This window comes from Podarcis liolepis, assembly GCF_965112155.1.
Source record: "Podarcis liolepis genome assembly, chromosome: 2".
Taxonomy (NCBI): Eukaryota; Metazoa; Chordata; class Lepidosauria; order Squamata; family Lacertidae; genus Podarcis; species Podarcis liolepis.
The window spans coordinates 2,150,232-2,169,738 of NC_139555.1; the positions used below are offsets into that span (position 1 = coordinate 2,150,232).

Sequence of the window (19,507 nt, forward strand, 5' to 3'; positions counted from 1 at the left end):
AAGGATGTGTATTGTGGTTTAATAGAGGTTTAGAAGTTAAATTTGGTTAATTAAGAAGAATTAAGTAAAATATTAATAAGGTAAAAGTTGAAGATAAGAACTTGCTGAGATAAATATTGGAGTGGGGATGCAGGAAGGGGAGGTGTGGGGAAGTCAGAGAAAGTAGTTATGAAATTAGGGATTTGAAATTGTATGTGTTTGTCTTTGTGTTTGTATGTCTGTGTTGGGTATTGTCTGTCTTTGTGTAAATTGTGAAAATCCAATAAAAATTTTATTTAAAAAAAACAACAGAATGTATGTTTTTGGGACCTGCCATGGAAGAAGAGACAGTGAAGAGACACATCTGCATGCATACCCACATCCCTTTTGGTGTGCATGTAGGAAGACCAAAAGGGAGGGCAAGCTGGCAGTCACAACCAGCTGCACACTTGCACAAGACTGATAGTGTGACAACACCCTACAATGTTATTAGACAAATATGCAGCCAGTATCTCATTTCAGAAATAAAACTAGAAATCTCAGCCCCCCCCCGCTGCCCCCCCAAAAAACATTTAAATTCTGGATTTCAGATTTCTCCAAACTTTGGCTCTAGCAACGCTAACCTCCTTAGCTCTTGTTTCTCACCTAGGCTCAGCTCTGTCTCTGTCCAGTAGCACCATTGCTGGAAAGAAGAAAAGAAAGGTCTCTCATGAGCAAAGGATACATTGCATTCCTACGAAGAGAGCTGACGGCCAAGGAGCATATTGGCAGAGTTGCACCATCAAATTAGCATTCTTGCCACCCATCCATGGGCCATCTGGAAAGAAGGCTTGCTCACACCCCCATCAATCCTCATCACTTACCTTCTGCTCCCAGGCTAAGGTCATCTTCAAAGCTGGTTCTGTTGCTGCAGGATCCTACAGGATAACACAAATACATAGTCACCCAGAGCAAGCATCCACAGGTGGAAAAGGGACTGGGTGAGACCAAAAGGCTGAGTGGCTTTCTCTATGCAGTTTTATTATGGACATGCCACAACACAGCTCTACATGGGCAGGGCTGTGTGAAGGCTACAGTTCCACAGAAGAACAGGAAATCCAAAAAGTGTAGAATTCAGCTTCCTAAAATGCTCAGATTTTTCTTTCTTTCTAATCCCTGTGAAAATAGGCTTGTAAACTTGCAAGCAATGCCTGCTGAAATCTCAGAAACCTAATGAGTTTCTGAATAAGATTTCCAGTGAAGGGGGGCGCAGTTTAATGCCGCATCGTCCATGTACAATAGTAAGGGGCAGCGATAGTCTGCAAGCCTGGGTGCATGAATGGTGGTTTGGGCCTCAGCTAGGGGAGTTCTCATATCACTAATATAGAGGTTAAAGAGATAGGGGGCAAGAATGCACCCTTGTCGTACCCCCTTATTTATTGGTATAGAGTTTGTGAGATCGCCCTCGGGTGTTAACCTCTCCCTCGCGGCCGTCCCTTCATGTAATTTGATCATAAGCCACAACAGCCTTTTATCTATGCCCCACTTTGCCAATTTTTCCCATAGCAGCTCTCTAGAGATACTGTCAAAAGCCGCCTTCAGATCTATAAAAGCGGCACATAAAAGACCATGGGGGGGGGGGAGAATACTTCCGCGCCAAATGATATAGAATTAGTGCTTGGTCAATAGAAGCACGATTTGGTCTAAACCCAGCCTGTTCATTGCCTATCAGATTGGAATCTTCGGCCCATTGGGTTAGTCTGGTTAGCAAGAAGCGAGTGTAGATTTTTCCGATGATTGATAATAAACTGATATTACGATAGTTTCCTGGGTCCTCTGGTGGTCCTTTTTTATATATAGGAATTATGATGGACTCCTTCCATGATCTTGGTATCTGGCCCGTGGCATTAATTGCATCAAAAACTTTTGCAAGAATTTTGGCCCACCATGCTGGGTGTTGTTTAATAGCTTCCGCCAGGATCAGATCGGGCCCTAGGGCTTTATCAGTTTTCAGTTTGGCAATTAAATCTACTATTTCCTCCGGGTCCGTATCTGGCCATATGGGCAAGTGACATGAAAGAGTATCAGAATGAATGTTAGAGATAGCTGTCTGGGAGAAATATTTTCTTAAAAATTGTTCCCATGCCGGGGCTGGTATAACCGTCAATGGGTATTTCCTTGATCTTTTGTTGATTAAATTCCAAAAACCACGAGAGCTGCGAAGCTTAGAGGCAACAATCAACACTTGCCAACGTCTTAGGTGCCATTCATGCTTGGCTGACTTCTGTGCCTGTTTGTAAGCAATTTTGGCCTGCAAGTACTCTGGGGGAAGAGTTTCAGCTCCAGAAGATTTATATCTGTTGTAGATACAACAGAGAGAGAGTCTAGCTTGCTTACATTTGGAGTCATACCAAGGTGCACCGAACCTGGATTGATCTCGGTTAACCAGGTGAGTCGGTATCGTAAAGAAGCTAGTTAAATCTACAGAGAGGTGGGAGAACCACTCCAATATCCTATTTGGTTCAGACAACTCCTCCACTGAAACACTAAGGGGTTCGGAGATATTCCTCTGGAAGAATTCTGCATATTTTTGGGCCTGTTTCATAGACCATTTAATGCTTCTTACTTGTGTTGCGGCATTTAAACCTACATGGATTGGGTGTGAGCCGCTAACCGGGTGCCAGTCAAGCGTTAGCTTGGCCGCTAGAGGTAGGTGGTCACTGGATTGAACATTGTCTACTTTGAAATAAAAGCAGTTTGAGAATAGGTCTTCTGAAACTAGAAGGTAGTCTAGGACACTATTTGAATTCACCAAATGAGTGAATTCTCCTGGCATGTCCGGAGGACAATTGCCATTCAAAATGTTCAAATTCATATGAATGGCCAACTGATAAAGAAGGACTCCCGCCTCATTCACTCTGATGTCCTTAGATCTTCTTGATGATCTTCTTGCTCATTTTAAGCAATATGGCGATTGCAAGACCACCTCTGGACCGGCCACCTTTTTGGGAGGGACTAGCTGGAAGTGATATCAGTTCAAAGCCATTTATATCTATTTTATCTTCTTCCCATGTTTCTTGCAAAAGGATTATCTGAAAAGAGTTTATATAGGACAGAAATTCGGGATCTAATCTTTTCCTTTTCCAGCCCGCAATATTCCAACTTAGGACTGCTAGCTGGGGACTTCTGTGTTGTTCTTTTAACAGTCAAAGCGAAGGAGGGGCAGACTCTCTGGAAGAGACAGAAGATGTAACAAAAAAGTCAGTTATTTTACATTGGGAAGATGGTAACTGTGGCGGACCCTCCAAATTAAAATTTTTAACAATTTGGTTCGACTGTTGGAACACCGAGGTTGATCTACTAGAAGTAGATCCCTGAACAGGAAATCTCTTCATTTCGAAATTCTTTGTACAACTTGACAGAGAAATACCCGGAGAGGGAGAAATTAAGTCCGTCGGGGGAAACCCACTAGCAGATTTATCATCAGGCATTAGGATGATTTTATTGATGCATCCCATCGGGTCTTCAATCGTTTCCGGTGACGGGTCCCGAGGTATAACATTCACATTTTCCTTTAAAGAAGGTAGATGAGGGGGCATCACGGGGGCGGTAATTGCGGAAGACTCTCTCGGGGGCATCACTTGTGGACTACTTCTATATCTGGTCGAAACTGGAGAATATTCTAGCTCTGGCATAGATGAGTGAGTTAAAGAGGGATTTGAGTCAAGCAAGGAAATCAGAGTTTCATCCTTAGGTGTGTTAGTCGATGGATGTAGATGAAGGTTAAGTGAGGATGGCAGAGCCTGGTCGTCTCGTGGAGTAGCACTGGGGGCAGAAACAACTTGAAGATTTGAGTCTTGCAGGATGGTTTTTGTTTTCAAAGTGGGGCTGAGCTGAAGAAGATCGACCACTTCTGTCCGATGAGCCCTAGTAGGGTTATTTGAAGCATCGTTAGTATCTTCCCCTCTGTGTTGGACTTGCAAAAGCTGGGATTTAAGCGTGTCAAATCTTTGCATCATCACCGACTGTTCTTTCGGAGGGAGGGCTCTGAACGAATCAATAAGTTCCCTTTCATCAAGGGCAGTCTGTAGGTTTCCGTCCTCATATATGGGTGTTTGAGAGGATATTGAGATTGATCAAGAATGGTACGCTGCAGGATCATCACAGTGGGGCCTGACAGTATTTTAAAGTAAGGCGGAGTCTCTTGTCCTAATGTCCTCACCGCCAGGGCACCTATTTGGAAGGGGTTTGATCTTGCTATCTGCAAAAACCCTCGTTGCTACTATATCGGCCATGGACAAAAGCGTTTTCCGCCTAGCAATAATAGATGGTATCTTTTCAGAGTGGAACATGAGTATCACCTTCAGGAAGTTGGTCTGTCGGAACAGGGGCATCATCGCATATAAGTCAATCTGGTGTTTCTTAATTTTTAAGAGTTTGCTTAAACAGTCTTTAGCCCCATTTAGCGATGACCATCTTCCTATTTCCGACCTGACCGAAAGGCAACTTTTCTTGGGTTGCAGAGTTAATATCTGATTATTCAGTTGGGAATTTAAGATATATTTAATTTTAGTCTCCTTTCTTTTATCTGAATTAGGCAATAAGTTTTTGACCTCACAAACTGAAGATTGTGTTGTTGATTCAAGTTTTTCGACTTTCAGCAGGATGTTAGATAATTGTGAGGATACCTCGTCCAGCCTTTTAAAGATACAGTGTAGGGTCTTAATAACTAAGTGTAACTGCACACAACTGGGGAACTCCCCCGTATCAGATGTTAAACCATCATCCTGTGATGAGAGTTTTTCCATATTCTCCTTTACAGGTTTTACTTTTGAAAAATTTTGAGTCGTCAGAGTTGGAGTGGCTTCTAAATCACTTAGAGGAAGGAAGCGATTTTGGGTTTCCACCCCAAGGCAATGCTCGGCATTGTCACTCCCTCTTCTATTCCGGTGTGGCACCAACCTTGATAGTTTTGGTTTAGGGGATGATAGGGCTCGTCAAAGTCTCTCAAGCGTTTGTTCTGACCCATACTTTCCTCAGGCCAAGGATTATACGATTCCTAAAAACGATTCTTAAAAACATAACATTTAAACACCACACTGCGTCTTCCTCTTAAGTCCTTTCTCCAATTAGGATAATGGCGTTCACTTCTCTTTTAGCAGCCGAGGCCAGCCAGCTGATAAGAGAGAAACGAGGAGCAGTCTGCAGCAATCTGGAGCAGGGCCAAATCTCTCAGAAAGTTGCCATAGCATGTAACTGCAGCAATTATAAAATGCTTCAAAGACTGACTAGGTCAGTTAAGATAAAATATAAAAGATTAAAAGAAGATTATAAGAAATCCGAAGAGCACCGTTAAGTGCGTCTTACCTCGGTGCCATCTTAGCTTCTCAGGAAGCTCCTGATCTGAGTGGCAGCTGATTCTGATGAATGAAGATGCTGCCTTGGAGTCCTGCAGCCCACAGTCTTTTTTTCTCTCTCCCCCTTCCTTTTTTAATGGGTTTCTGTATCATCTTACTGTTTTGTGATATTTTGGTTGGGCTAATAAAGGTATTGCCCCAATATGGATGAAAGATTTCATAGTAAGTTTAACTTAGTAGATTTGTAGGGTGTCAGTGTGCACATTTTGGGGATGGAAGCAGTGCAGTATTAAGTGGTACAATGTTCAAAGAGGGCAACTTAATGGGAGACGATACAGCAGTGGTGTTTACTCCTTACAGATTTTGCATTAACTCTATGCCATTGTTAAACAGTTTTGCATTTGTATTGCACATTTTGACTCAAAAATAAGGATGTGAAAGTTTGAGGTCATATTTCTGAAACATGGACCCACTCAAAAAGTCTCCAGATTTTACATTTTTATTTTAGCTCTCAACTACCTGCTAAACCTTATCTAAAAGCTCATCTGAGCCGGCGACTCTATGATTTGTATTTTGCACAGTGCAGAAGACACAAAGCACACACTGCTTGAATCATGGATCAAATGTAGTTGTTTAGTCAATGCTTGAGTTTATTTCCTCTGAATGGTGAGATGGTGACAACACACAACCTTATATCACTGGAATCAGGCTATTCCCTTGCTTTTCTTATAATGGGACCATGATGTGGCCACAGGTGGTGTGTTACAGGATGGATGCAATTCCTGAAACAGAAAGAGATTTTAAAGTTGGAGCAGTTGGAGCCAAGAGCCAGATCAAGGCAAGTGAGCGTCCATGCAGAGCTGAGATGAGTTCGAATTAACCTTTAAAAGAAAATAAAAAACTCAGGGTCTGTCCCTTGGAGGAAACTTTTTAAGAATCCCAGAAGTTTGGGACTTCTGGGTCAAGCGCCATCGACTAATGGCAGATTCCCTCCGAGCTCCGGAGGGAATCGGCTCCATAGAGGACGGGTCTTGCCGCGGCGGTGACGCGGGGACCCTCAGAAACCACAGGCGCTGAAGCCTGTGGACTTGGTGACTCAGCGGGCACCATTTGCGCCCCCCCCAACCCGCAAAGGAGCCTTTTTAAAGGCTGCGGAGCGGGGGACGGGGAATGGCATGGTGCTGACAGTAGACCGCTTCTTCTACGGAGTGAAGCCGCATGCCTTGGTCGGAGAGCGCTGACTTCTTTCTTTGATCAACAACCCGTGAGTAATACGGAAATCGGAACTAAAAAAAAATTTTTTTTAATCTGGCATGATCGGGGGAGGCGCTAAAAGGAAGTCCGTCTCCCCGTCATGTAGACAAATTAAAGCAAGAATTGGATAACTAAGGTCGAGAGATCACTTTTCATGGGATAAAAATTATTAATTTCACGACTTGGCAGTATAAGTATCTTGCTGGAGGATAAGAGTTGATGTTTAAGAGCTGAAGTGCACCCCCCCCCCCGGGATCCGGGAGTGATCTGCGAGAGAGCCTGTTGAGGAGACATAAAGAGTTTGACAGCTGTCAAACGAGCTGTCAAAGTTGGAAAAATTTGGTTTCTGTTATTTCTGCTGGTTATTTTTGCTACATTTTGATTTTAAATTGTTGAAAACAAAGAAGAAACAGAAACAAATCAACTTGACTGTTGGATTAAAGTTGGAAGGAATATTAAGTAACTAGAATCCCTCTAGAGGAGGTTCGGAGACATTACAATGGCTGCAGGTAGAAAAATACAGGCTGAGCTGGATAGAATGTTTTTTCTCTTGGGAAAGTTACAAGGTCAGAGTGAAGCTTTGGCTACAAATGTTACAACTTTGAATTATAAAGTAAACAAACTTGCTGATGGTGTCAAGGACTTGACCCAAGAAACCTATGCAGCTGAACAAGAAGAGACATGTGCTGTTTCAGAGAAGTGGGAAGGAGGAGCTGAAATCCTGCAGATGAAAAAGGAGAGCCAGAGGCCTGTAAAGATGGATTTTAAGAAAATCAAGACCTGGATGATGAGAATTTGGTCTGAATCAGAGAATGAAGATTGGAGGGATCTCCCTATGGGGAGATCTGAAGACCTATGGATTACAAATTTGATCAAGGTGAAAGTTGGAGCTTTTGGGACATTTGGGACATTTGGACTTAAAAGGAACAAGAAACAAGATTTGGGCTCCACCTTTGAATATGGAGGTCTGGTTGGAGGAAACATAGACCCTATTGGGACAGAGCTTCTCCGAGACTCGATGTCCAATATAAAGGACTACCAACAAAACCTGCAGAGAGGGACTGAGAGAGATTTGAGGGCCTCGGACGTGAGATCTCCGGGCTGATAACTGATAGACTGAGGGATATTTTGGGGGGATCAAAACCGGGAAAGGGGGGGGTGAGAGTTTTGGAATCCAAAGGGTGTATAATTATATGTTTTCTTTTTGTTACTTTGTTTTGTAATTAATATAAAAATTGGGAAATTTGTGGAAGGGAACTTGGGTCGACCTTAGAAAAGGGTGTAAATGATGAGTATTGTTGTTTAAATTGAGGTTTATAAGTTAAAATTGGTTAATTAAGATGAATTAAGTATAATATTAACAAGGTAAAAGTTGGGGACAAGAACTTGCTGAGCTAACTATTGGAATCGGGATACAAGAAGGGGAGGTGAGGGGAAGTCAGGGAAAGATGTTAAGAAAATAAGGATTTGAAATTATACTTATTTGTGTTGTATTGTGTTGTGTTTGTCTGTGTTTTGGTGTTGGTTTTAAAAATTTGTGAAAATTCTATAAAAATGTATATTAAAAAAAAAAGAATCCCAGAAGTTTGCTTCTAAACTAGCGTCAGGTAATGCCTATGAAAGCCCAATTATGGAAGAGGTGCACTAGAAGAGCAATGTGCAGGGAAGGAATGGCTTAAGCACATTATGGGCACCCCACAGGTCTCTGCTCCAAGCCACCTCCTCCTTAGAAAAAGCAGCTATTGAAGTTTGGTTACAGAGATTTACTTCCAAGTAAATTTGCTTAGAATTAGTCTGTAAGTAATGGCTGCGTCCTCTGATTGGCAGACGATGGGTCCTTCCAGAAGGCTGTTTAGTGAGTGTCTGTTCTTGATTTGTTTGTGCAAAATTCTTATGAGATTGTACAACATCACCATCTAGTGGTTGTTACCTCCACGCATTCTCACTTTTCTTATCAGACTTTTTGCAATAAGAAAAATGATAGAGAACTGCATGGCATAACAAGCCCAGGATGCAAATATTGTGTGAACAATTAAGGATGGATGCTTAACAAACAACCAGTCTGGGAGTTCTCTGTGCAGTGGTGTAGTGGTTTGCTGGTGCCTGGGGGCCTGCACATGTGTGCACACAGCAGGGGGACAGAGTGCTGATAGTGAATGAAACCCGCAATGCCAGCCCAGCCCTCACCACTGCTGCAACCGCCCATCCTCGGAGCCAAGCGGGGCCACACATCACTTCCTGCCCATCTACGCAGGGAGCCTGGCCAGTCAATGCAGCCCTTGGTGGGCGAATCCTCCTGATGTCCACAGGCGAGGTGAGGAGGACACAACAGCCATGTGCCCTTTGATCAAAGGGTCCTTCTCAGGCCACCCTGCCAACCCTGTACCACTATGTGAGCAGCACAGGGCTGGCAGGAAAGCATGAGAAGCCAAATGCACAGCACTGCACCCCCTTTAAATATGTGCCCAGGGCCATTGTTCTGGCAACCCCCCCCCCATGCTATGCCACGGTTTCTATGTCCAAATTTGTTTTATTTCCCTCTTCCAAAAACACCATAAATTTCCAATGCTCTCTCTGACTTTAATTCCCTACCATTCAGGGCATGGATAGAATGAAATGTAGCATTGTCATCCTCCAGCCATTTTATGTCTATTGGGAAGAAATACAGGAATCACCTTACATTGTTATGCTTATTTGAAATGGGATAGTTCATACTTCCTCGTTTCTGATGGTGAAAAGGCCACACCACTGATCTGCATTGATTAGCAGAGCTAGCTATGAATGAAAAGGAAATAATGGATTCGCCTGGTACTTACTGAATGTAACTAGCCTCTATCTGTGTTAAAATGGAAAGTGGAGCTTTTGTTAGCATTCCACGGTTAACACCCTGTGCCACTGCCTGTTCTTCCTTTAAAACAGTGGTACCACATGCACAAAACTGCTCACTGTAAACCCAGCCCTGTCAAACCTACAGCAGTGCGTTGTAGACCGACTTCATAAACTGAAGGCAAGTAGAGACGGGCTGAGACAAGGCATGCAATGCATGAAATGTCGCCAGTTGCCATTAACCCCAACACTTTCAGGACTCTCCACCTTTGAGTATTTATGCCCTGGCAACTCTATCTACTTTAGATCCCCTGCCCTGCATCGCCTCTCTCCAAGACCCATCTCTTTTCATTTTCTCTTTACTCTCTTCTTAAACTCACCATTTTCTTACTTTCCCCAAAATGACAAAGTCCACTTGTTCTTCATAGCACCAACTGATTCCAAACCTTTTGCTAAGATGTCAAACAAAGATGGAAGAAAACCTTTCCGACGGCCATGGGTGGTCTCTGGATTGGGAGGAAAACGAGAGTTCGTGAGCCACACCTTCTCTGGTTTTTCTTTCTTAAGAAGGTAAGAAGAGCCTGCTGGATCCTGTTCTCCTAGTGACCAAGCAGACACTCCTGGGCAGCTTGCAAGCAGGACACAAGCCTTCTTGCCCCTTGTGATTCCCAGCAACTGGCATTCTGAGGCAGGCTGCCTCTGATACTGGAGGCATTCCTTCCTTTGTACCTCTGTGTGTGTGTGTGTGTGTCAGCTCCCCAGACGACAGATCAAATGTTACTAGCACTAAGCCAAATGTTGCACTACTACTGCCACAATGTTATATGTTCACTTTATATATGAGCATTGCTTCTGTGGGCTGGTCTTCCAATTCTGTAAAAAAAAAAAGTTCTAGCCCATTTGTTCATTGCTTTGTGTTATTCGCTGTGGAGACATATGAAGCACTGGATTTCTGAAGCAATGTTCTGCTTTGGACCCAAGGCAACATGAATCATGCAGTGGCCCATTTTTCAAAGCACCAAAGTGTGATCAGAACGGAATCTTGCCTGTCAGATACATGGCCAACCATCACACCAAGTCACCAAAGCATATTTATAACAGTGGGTACCAAGCAGATGGTAGCTGTAACCAGTTGATTGGAAAGGAGACTGAGTCCTACGCTCCCCAAGCAGATTATGGGAAATATCAAAGTTCATTATGCAAATCCTCTTTTCACTGCTATTGCTGGTGGACCTCAATGAGCAACGTCACCATGGTGCAATATTCTCATCTTGTGTAACCTGCCATGCACAAAGAGAACATACTTCCCCCATGTAGGATTGGGGTAACTTGTGCGGCACATGCTCATTGCACAGATATTCAGAATTAACTTTACTATACTCAAAGGGAGTTATTCCAGGTTAGATTCATAGCATTGCAGCCTAAGAACAATTCACAAAGCATGAACTAGCAACTTGCTTTGGGGAGATGGTGTGCTATTATAAAATCAAAAAGTCAAAATGGATCCCCATGATAACATATTTCCAGAATACAAATACCATAGCCAGCCATACAGATCCATGAACACAGCACTAATAAAGTAGGAATGGTGGACAACATCCATCATCCTGAGCAGTAGCCATGCTAGCTGGGACTGCTGGGAGTTGGAGTCCACCAACATCTGGAGGGCCACTGGTTCCCCATCGCTGTCATAAAAGTAAATCGCTCCACAGGCTTATGATACACATTAGTTGGAGGAGGAGGGGAAGTTGTACCAGAAGTGGAGGGAGAGTTGTTATCTGGGATAGGGAAAGCAAATCATTCTCCTATCACCATGTTGCTGTGGATAAGTTGTGTGCTATGATTCAGATACTTGCTTAAATTGCTGGACCAAGAAGAACTCACCGTCACTGGTGGTGCTCGCTTCTGCAGAAGTCGCTGTAAATAAGAAGGCATGGCAACATGAAACAGAATTCCTCTAATATCCAGACACAGAGGGCAAAACTTCAACCATTCCTGCAAGAATTCTTCAGTTCTGAAGAATACTATTCCATTTCCCCCCGACTTCCAATAAAAGAAACACACAATTATTTTACGCCGACAGCTGAGTTTGCAGCTAAGCTTTTAGAATGGCAGGTGTTGTGCAGTATGCTAGAAAGCACCGCCATTTGACTTCCAAAACGTTCAAAAACCAAAGTGTGGCTTTTGATTGGCTGCAGGAAGCTGCTGCAGCCAATCAGAAGCCGCAGAAGCCCTGTTGGATGTTCAGCTTCCAAAAATAGTTCGCAAATCAGAACAGTCACTTCCAGGTTTGCAATGTTTGGGAGCCAAAACATTTGACTCAAAAAGGCATTTGAAAACCAAGCTACAACTGTAATTCCTCAGGCTCTTAAGAACTGTTACTTAGAGCACATTTGTAAGCATATACAGTCGTGCCTTGGAAGTTGAACGCCTTGTGAGTCAAATGTTTTGGCTCCCGAATGTCACAAACCCAGAAGTGACTGTTCCAGTTTGCGAACTATTTTTGGAAGCCGCACTTTGGTTTTTGAATGTTTTGGACTTCTGGAACTGTAAAGGAAAAACTGAAGGGTTTTTTTTACACACAAGATATTAGGCAATCCAGGACTCAATGTTCTCTCCACAATTGTATTTAATTAAAGTATAACATCGTTTTGAGAACTATCTATATGATTTACCAATCTGTTCACCACTTTGTGGCTCTGAGTTTTCAGACAATGCCCTCAGAGTATTTAGATGGTTGCTGCAGGAAAATTCTAGCAGAAAAGAGGCTTTCTCTACGTGGCACTCAAGCAACAGAAGACCTATACTGTTATGTACTCTACTGTCCTATGTACTCTGAGCTGAAACCTAAGTACATTTGTGAACTATTGTGTAAGATGCCTGATGTGGACTATCAAGTGAAGGTCACGTATTTGCAGTCTGGCTCTGATAAGTTTGAGACAGACAACATGGCGAGATTCGTTTTTGCATCCCAAAAACTAAGAATGTGCATCAAAGACAATATAGCAAACTGTAAAATCTGATCAACGATGTAATATAGAAATTTATTTGTGTAGGTCTGCATTTCAAAGTATAGGTGTAAAAATTGGTTACCACTGTATTTAACAGTGTATCTATGCATATTCTGCACAATATCCATAGACTACTTATATTCCCTTTTTGGTTAAAATAACTAGGATGGTTGCAACAACAAATAAACTTTGACTTCGACTTTGAGATACTTCCTGAAATTGCTGGACCAAGAATAACTCACTGTCACTGGTGGTGCTCACTTCTGCAGAAGCTGCTGTGGATAAGAGGACATGGCAGTATGAAACAGAATTCCTCCAATACACAGAATAATACACAGTTCAATATTTGAATCTTTCCTGCAAAAAGTATTCTTTAATTTCCTCCCAACCTCCATTAAATGGCCAGTGTCAAAGAAAAATGGAATCCAAAATTGATTTTCAAAGATGAGGAGGGAAGATACATAGCAGTAGAAATTACAGCACAAGGGGGGAAATACTTGTTATTGGGAATTTATGCACCTAATGATGGCAAGGCAGAATTCTTTAAGAATTTGGAAACAAGGCTTATGGATCATTTGGATTACAAATTAATTCCAATGGGAGATTTGAATGGAGTTGCATTTACTTTAATGGATAGGAGACAGAGACAAAAAATACTGAATGCCGGCAGATTACCTAAGATTTTATATATATATATATAACTGACAAATTCGATCTGTCAGACATATGGAGAGTCAGAATTCTACCGTATTTTTCACTCTATAAGACACACCAGACCACAAGACACACCTAGTTTTTGGAGGAGGAAAACAAGAGAAAAAAATATTCTGAATCTCAGAAGCCAGAACAGCTGCGCAGTGAAAGCAGCAATCCCTCTTGCTGTTTTGGCTTCTGGGATAGCTGCACATCCTGCATTCACTCCATAAGACGCACACACATTTCCCCTTACTTTTTAGGAGGGAAAAAGTGAGTCTTATAGAGCAAAAAATACGGTAACTGAAAAAGACTTCACATTTTTTCAGATGCAAATCAATCATTTTCGAGAACCGACTATTTATGAATATCCAGAGACTTGGTTCCCAGAGTAACAAAAGCAGAAATTTGCCCGAAAACTTGCTCAGATCACAATGCAGTATTTATGAAAGTGAAATTATCTACACAGGGATCTTTCAGATGGAGAATGAATGATGATTTGTTGAGGAATAAGCAAATAATTAATAAGGCCCAAAAGACTCTAAAATACTATTTTGAGATTAATATGAACTCTGGAATGCAAACAGGAGTCATTTGGGACGCAAGTAAAACAGTAATGAGAGGATTCTTCATCCAACAAAATTCAATTAAGAGAAAGATACAGAATGAAAAGAAAGATAAAATTTTGGAACAATTAAAAGATAAAGAGAAGAACCTTAGAAGTAATCCAAAGAATCTGCAGATACAAAAGGAAATTAAAGCTTTACAGACTCAGTATTCACAGATTATAAATCAAGAAATAGAATGGAAATTAAGAATGATGAGACAAAGGAATTTTGAATCTGCGAATAAATGTGGGAAACTCTTAGCTCAGCAGCTAAAAAAGAGGCAAAAACAAAGTGCTATTACAAAAATTGTATCAGAAGGAAAGTCTGTAGAGAACCCTGTGGAGATAAGAAGATGTTTTCAGAAGTACTATAAACAACTGTATAAAAATAGTAAAGAAGATAAGGTTAAACTTGAGCATTTTATCAAAACTAATGGTTTGCAGAAGATTCCCAAAGGTAAAAGGATCCTTCTAAATGGATTAATTACACAACAGGAGGTTGAAAATGCAATAAATTCAATGCAATTTGGCAAAGCCCCGGGACCAGATGGACTGTCAGCAAAATACTATAAGACTATGAAAGACTGGCTTAATCAGCCATTGGTAGAAGTTTGCAACAAGATAATAGGAGGGGGCAAAGCACCCGAAACCTGGAAGGAAGCTTATATAACCCTGATTCCAAAACAAGATCAAGATAGATCCAATGTTATAAACTATAGACCAATCTCATTACTTAACGTGGATTATAAATTTTTTGATAATTTTCTCGCCAATAGGTTGAAAAGGTTTTGTCATACTATATCCATAAGGACCAGGCAGGATTTCTGCCTGGAAGACATATGAAAGATAATATTAGGACTATAGTTGACATTTTAGAAAAGTTGGAAGCAAGAAAAAATTGTAAAGCAATGTTAATGTTTATTGATGTGTAGAAGGCCTTTGACAATGTGTCTTGAAGTTTTATGATACAAAATTTAGATAGTATTGGGGTTGGACGGGAGTTTTTAAATGCTATTTATGCGATTTATCATGAACAAAAAGCCAAAATTAAAATAAACAATGTGGTATCAGAGGAAATTACAATTGAGAAGGGTACCAGGCAAGGGTGCCCACTTTCCCCTCTGCTTTTTATTTCGGTCCTGGAGGTTTTGTTAAGTATGATAAGGAAGGTTGAACAAGTTAAAGGTATAACAGTAGGAGCCAAACAATATAAATTAAAAGCCTTTGCTGACGATTTGGTGTTAACACTTCAAGATCCAGACTCCAGTGCAGTAAAAGCACTGGAGTTGATACAGGAGTTTGGACAGGTAGCAGGATTTAAGTTAAATAAGAGCAAAACCAAAGTATTAGAGAAAAATTTGGACAATGAGGAAAGGAAATTATTGCAAGAAAAAATGGGCCTGCTTTTTGTGAAAAAAGTTAAATACCTGGGTGTAAATTTGTCGGTGAAAATTTTGAATTTATATAAAGATAACTATGAGAACCTATGGAATGAAATTTAGAGAGATCTTGAGAGTTGGTCGAATTTAAAATTGTCATTAATGGGACGGATATCTGTGGTTAACATGAATGTATTACCAAAGATGTTGTTTCTGTTTCAAGCCCTCCCAATCATTGATAATGTGAAATGTTTTAAAGAATGGCAGAAAGCTTTATCTACATTTATCTGGCAGGGGGAAAAACACAGAATTAAATTATTAACAGATTCAAAAGAAAGAGGGGGATTTTCCCTGCCAGATTTGAAGATATATTTTGAAGCCACAGCCCTTTGTTGGGTTAAGGAATGGATACAACTAGATAATGCGGATGTTTTAGACTTGGAGGGATTTGACGATGTGTTTGGATGGCATGCTTATCTATGGTATGACAAGATAAAGGCCCATAATGGTTTCAAAAATCATGTAATTAGAAAACCCTTTTATAATGTTTGGATAAAATACAAAGATCTCTTAGAAAGGAAAACACCCAGATGGCTTTCGCCAATGGAGGCAAAGTCCCAGAAAAAGTCAAATATGGAGACTAATTGGTTGATATATTCAGATTTATTATTGGAAGATAAAGAAGGATTTAAATTAAGACCATTTGATCAAATCAAAGATAAAATAAATTGGTTACACTACCACCAGATTAATGAATTGTATAAATTAGATAAGAAAAATAGTTTTGCATCGGAAAAAAACAAATGGGAAGCGAAGCTGTTAGATTCTAAATTTAAAAATTTGTCTAATTTATTGTTGGAGTGGCATACGAAGGATGAACAAGTTAGATCTGTGATGATAGATTGGGCAAGACATGTTGGACATAACATAATGTTTGAAGACTGGGAAAGGCTGTGGAGGAAATGGGTCAAGTTCACTGCATGTACGGTGTTAAAGGAAAATGTTATGAAAATGATGTATAGATGGTACTTAGCCCCTGTAAAACTAGCAAAGATTTACCACAAGAGTGACAACCTATGTTGGAAATGTAAAGAAAAAGAAGGTACCTTTTACCATATGTGGTGGACGTGTCCCAAAGTGAAAGACTTCTGGGGAAAGATTCATAATGAATTGAAAAAAATGTTGAAATATTCATTTATTAAGAAACCAGAAGCCTTTATACTTGGAATAACAGGTTTGGAATTGCCCAAGAAAGATGTCAGATTATTTTTGTATGCCACAACTGCAGCTAGAATTTTGTTGGACAAAAATTGGAAACTACAAGAAGTACCAACAGTGGAGGAATGGTAGATGAAGATGATGGACTTTTGGGAGCTAGCCGACCTGACCAGAAGAGTCTGCGACCAGAAGGAGGAGGAATACCAAGAGGAATGGAAGAAATTAAAAGATTATTTAGCTAAATATGTTAAGATAATTTAAATAGAATGACTTGCGGGTATCAGGTAAGCCTAGGATTTAAATATGTGATGTTCTAGAATACTATGTTAAAAGTTAAAAAGAAAAGAAAGAAAGATGTAAATTGGTTAAGGAAATTTTATGTGAAATTAGTTTAGGAAAACTGCTACAATGATTTATATGGAAACTCAGCTGGGGGGATTTGAGGAAGTCACCTAACAATGTTAACAAAAGTGGAACTATTACAGTTAGGGTGTTTGTTTGTTTGTTTGTTTGTTTGTTTGTTTGTTTGTTGATAAGTTTGTTATAAATGTGGAAAACTAATAAAAAAAATTGAAGGGGGGAAAAACCAGGATGGTTGCGACAACAAATAAACTTTGACTTCAACTTTGAGATACTTCCTGAAATTCCTGGACCAAGAATAACTCACTGTCACTGGTGGCGCTCACTTCTGGAGAAGCTGCTGTGGATAAGAGGACATGGCAGTATGAAACCGAATTCCTCCAATACACAGAACAATACACAATTCAATATTTGAATCTTTCCTGCAAAAAGTATTCTTTAATTTCCTCCCAATCTCCATTAAATGGCCAGTGTCATACACTAGAGAGTGCCATCTGTCTGGAAAATTCTACACGTGCAGGATTTTTATTACATATTATGTGGATGGACTAGATCTATCACAGTCACCATGAGCTGCACTTTCCAGTCACTGATCTGTGCTTTAAAGCTCTGTGTTGAAGTGGTTTGGGGTTTTTTATCCCAATGCTTTCCCCAGGAAAACCCACATTTAGCACTGAATTAGAACAAATAATGGAAAACCAGATTGCTGTTTGCTCCAATTCAGTGGTAATGCGCAGGTTTTCCTGGGGAAAGCACTGGGACAAAAAAGAACCCCTCTCAGACACAGAACTCTGGATGAGCCTCATGATAACAGGCCAAGGTGCAACACAGAAAACCACATTAAGTAAGAGGGCACTAACCAAGTTGGACTGGGGCAAATGTCTTTAAGATCAATGCATGAGATCTCTTTTCAGAGAACATGAACTACAAACCTGTCAGGATTTCTCTCTCCATCTCTCTCTCTCTCACACACACACACACACACACAGGCAGGCAGGTGGTTGTATAAATTTATAAATTTGCAAAGCCACAATTTACTAGTCAACCCTGTCTCACCCAAAATGAAAGCCATCAAAGAAGAAGTCTTCAAGCTTAGCATTAATAAAGCATAAAGGCAAAATCTCCTTCTGATCCTCTGATGTTCACCACTTGTAGGAGTAGTCTGTGAAGATATATTAAGCATTTAGGGTGGGGGTGATGTTGTAGGTTGGGAGCACCATCTGCCTGGGATTTTTTTTAGCACTGTCTGATTTAAATCCAATGCTAGGTGTGTAAACACACACTCACACCTTTATTCAGATGGACAGTGAACGTCAGTGAATGCTTAAATCAGCCAACACCTACTTCTGCATGCCAGGTATCTGTAGCCTGAGTGCCTACATGATGGCATCCTGATGCTTCTCATGGACTGTGTCGCAGTGACCCATATTCCACAGGCAGCTGGCCATGTGGGATCCTACTCAAGTTTTCCAAACAGATGTATCCTCATGTATAAATCAGGCTTGGCAGATGCGCCACCCTTTCTTATGTGAATCGGGACTTCTTTTGTTTTCCCTCTCACTTTAGAGTGGCTACTGTGCAGGCAGTCTGATGATTATAAAGTGAGTCTGCTATGACTGCCTACGCAGAAAATAAAGAATAACTCTGCCTGGATGACTCTATGGTGATGATCTAGATATACAAGTGCCCTAGAATCTGGATCCGCCATGGCATTCTGCTGCCCTCTTAATGCAGTTACTACAGTCACATTGTCCCAAGGAATATTCTACTGGGCAAATTATTCAAAAGGCTCAAGTGCACATGCTTAAAATGTTCAACACTTACCAGTGCTGGGAATCAAATCAGTGCTGGGAGGAGGTGATGTCTCTAGAATGAGGACAGAAGATCTCACAACTATTATCCTGAATAATGCTAAATGCTCACTTGTTGAAACTAGCATTTTCCTCTGTGTCATTCAAACCTTTGCATGCCTAGCTGATGTGAACACAGCTCACTGAAATAAGAAGAATTCTGCTGGATCTTACCAAAGGTCCATCTAGTCCAACATCCTTTTTCTAACTTTGGCCAGCCAGCGCTTCCAAGAAGTCCATAAACAAACAAGAAAGGCCTTAACCCTCTCCTGTAGTTTATGGCCAGTGTGCAGTCCTCAGCTGTAAACTACTTAAGCTGATGGAAGTTCTATTTTCTTATCATTGGTAACTTTATAGATGTCAGCAGATGTATCCTCATTGAATTTGCCTAAAGCAAGGATGTGGCCCTTCATATATATTGCGCTATGGCTCCTGTCATTCATCTCTATACTAGCTGAGGCTGATGGGGATTGCTGTCCAAAAACATCTGGAGGAGTACAGGTTCCCCATCACTGTCTGAAACCATTATTGGAGCCACCTTAGCTTGTGCATCATAGCTATCACTTGGGGGGGGTATGAATTCCATCATTTGTTTATGGAATTCGCCCCAAGGAGGAGGGAAACACACTGGGCCATTGAGAATTACATACCTCCAGACACTAGAGCGCAAACCAGCAGGAGTCCCCATATCATCTTCATGGTCATGAATGACTTGGGAGGTTTTCAGGAATTCAGGGCAGCCTAAAGAAGCCGAGGAATGTTGTGGTCTGATCCACTCTCGCTGGCTTATGAAGGAAGGAAACGCCAATGAAAATGGTTGGCTAGTGGGGAGTGGAATCGTGGAGGAAATCAGGATCCTGGTGATGAAACAATTGGACAGATAAATTGGACAGATAACAATTGGATAAATATGCAAACGGAAGAATTAAGATGGCACACAGCACTTGTGGCACATGAGAATAGACACAATGTTAATTGGTCTTCTAAATAAAGG

At 41.1% G+C, this 19,507-nt stretch overlaps 2 protein-coding genes across 11 annotated transcripts in view; one reads left to right on the top strand and one right to left on the bottom strand.

The window, feature by feature from the left end:
• The window catches only part of LOC310699149 (histone H2B 5-like), a 960,349-nt gene that overhangs the window by 530,562 nt on the left and 410,280 nt on the right, over positions 1-19,507 (top strand). The gene's annotated exons all lie outside the window — the stretch shown is intronic.
• On the bottom strand, positions 5,945-19,341 carry LOC310699151 (uncharacterized protein). 10 transcript variants are annotated; one of them, XM_083486814.1, is made up of 8 exons: positions 19,164-19,341; positions 18,488-18,529; positions 17,720-17,825; positions 16,971-17,003; positions 12,649-12,678; positions 11,280-11,312; positions 9,776-9,901; positions 5,945-6,097 (listed from the first exon to the last, which is right to left on the bottom strand). In XM_083486814.1, exons 3-7 carry the CDS (start codon positions 17,760-17,762, stop codon positions 9,783-9,785), a joined length of 258 nt encoding a protein of 85 aa, XP_083342940.1. In that variant the 5' UTR covers positions 17,763-17,825; positions 18,488-18,529; positions 19,164-19,341; the 3' UTR covers positions 5,945-6,097; positions 9,776-9,782. The 10 variants fall into 10 exon arrangements, with proteins under 10 accessions (XP_083342940.1, XP_083342932.1, XP_083342939.1 ...); XM_083486806.1 differs by having other exon boundaries at positions 16,971-17,000; positions 19,164-19,340; XM_083486813.1 differs by having other exon boundaries at positions 12,649-12,681; positions 16,971-17,000; positions 19,164-19,340.

Bases quoted from the DNA above. Each gene is read 5' to 3' on its own strand.
- LOC310699151 (XM_083486805.1), bottom strand. From the start codon at position 19,218: ATGACCATGAAGATGATATGGGGACTCCTGCTGGTTTGCGCTCTAGTG. The intron at 17,004-18,487 runs GTAAGTGTTGAA...TCTTATCCACAG, and splicing joins TGATTTGATTCCCAGCACTG to CAGCTTCTCCAGAAGTGAGC. The intron at 12,682-16,970 runs GTGAGTTATTCT...TCTTATCCACAG, and splicing joins AGTGAGCGCCACCAGTGACA to CAGCTTCTGCAGAAGTGAGC.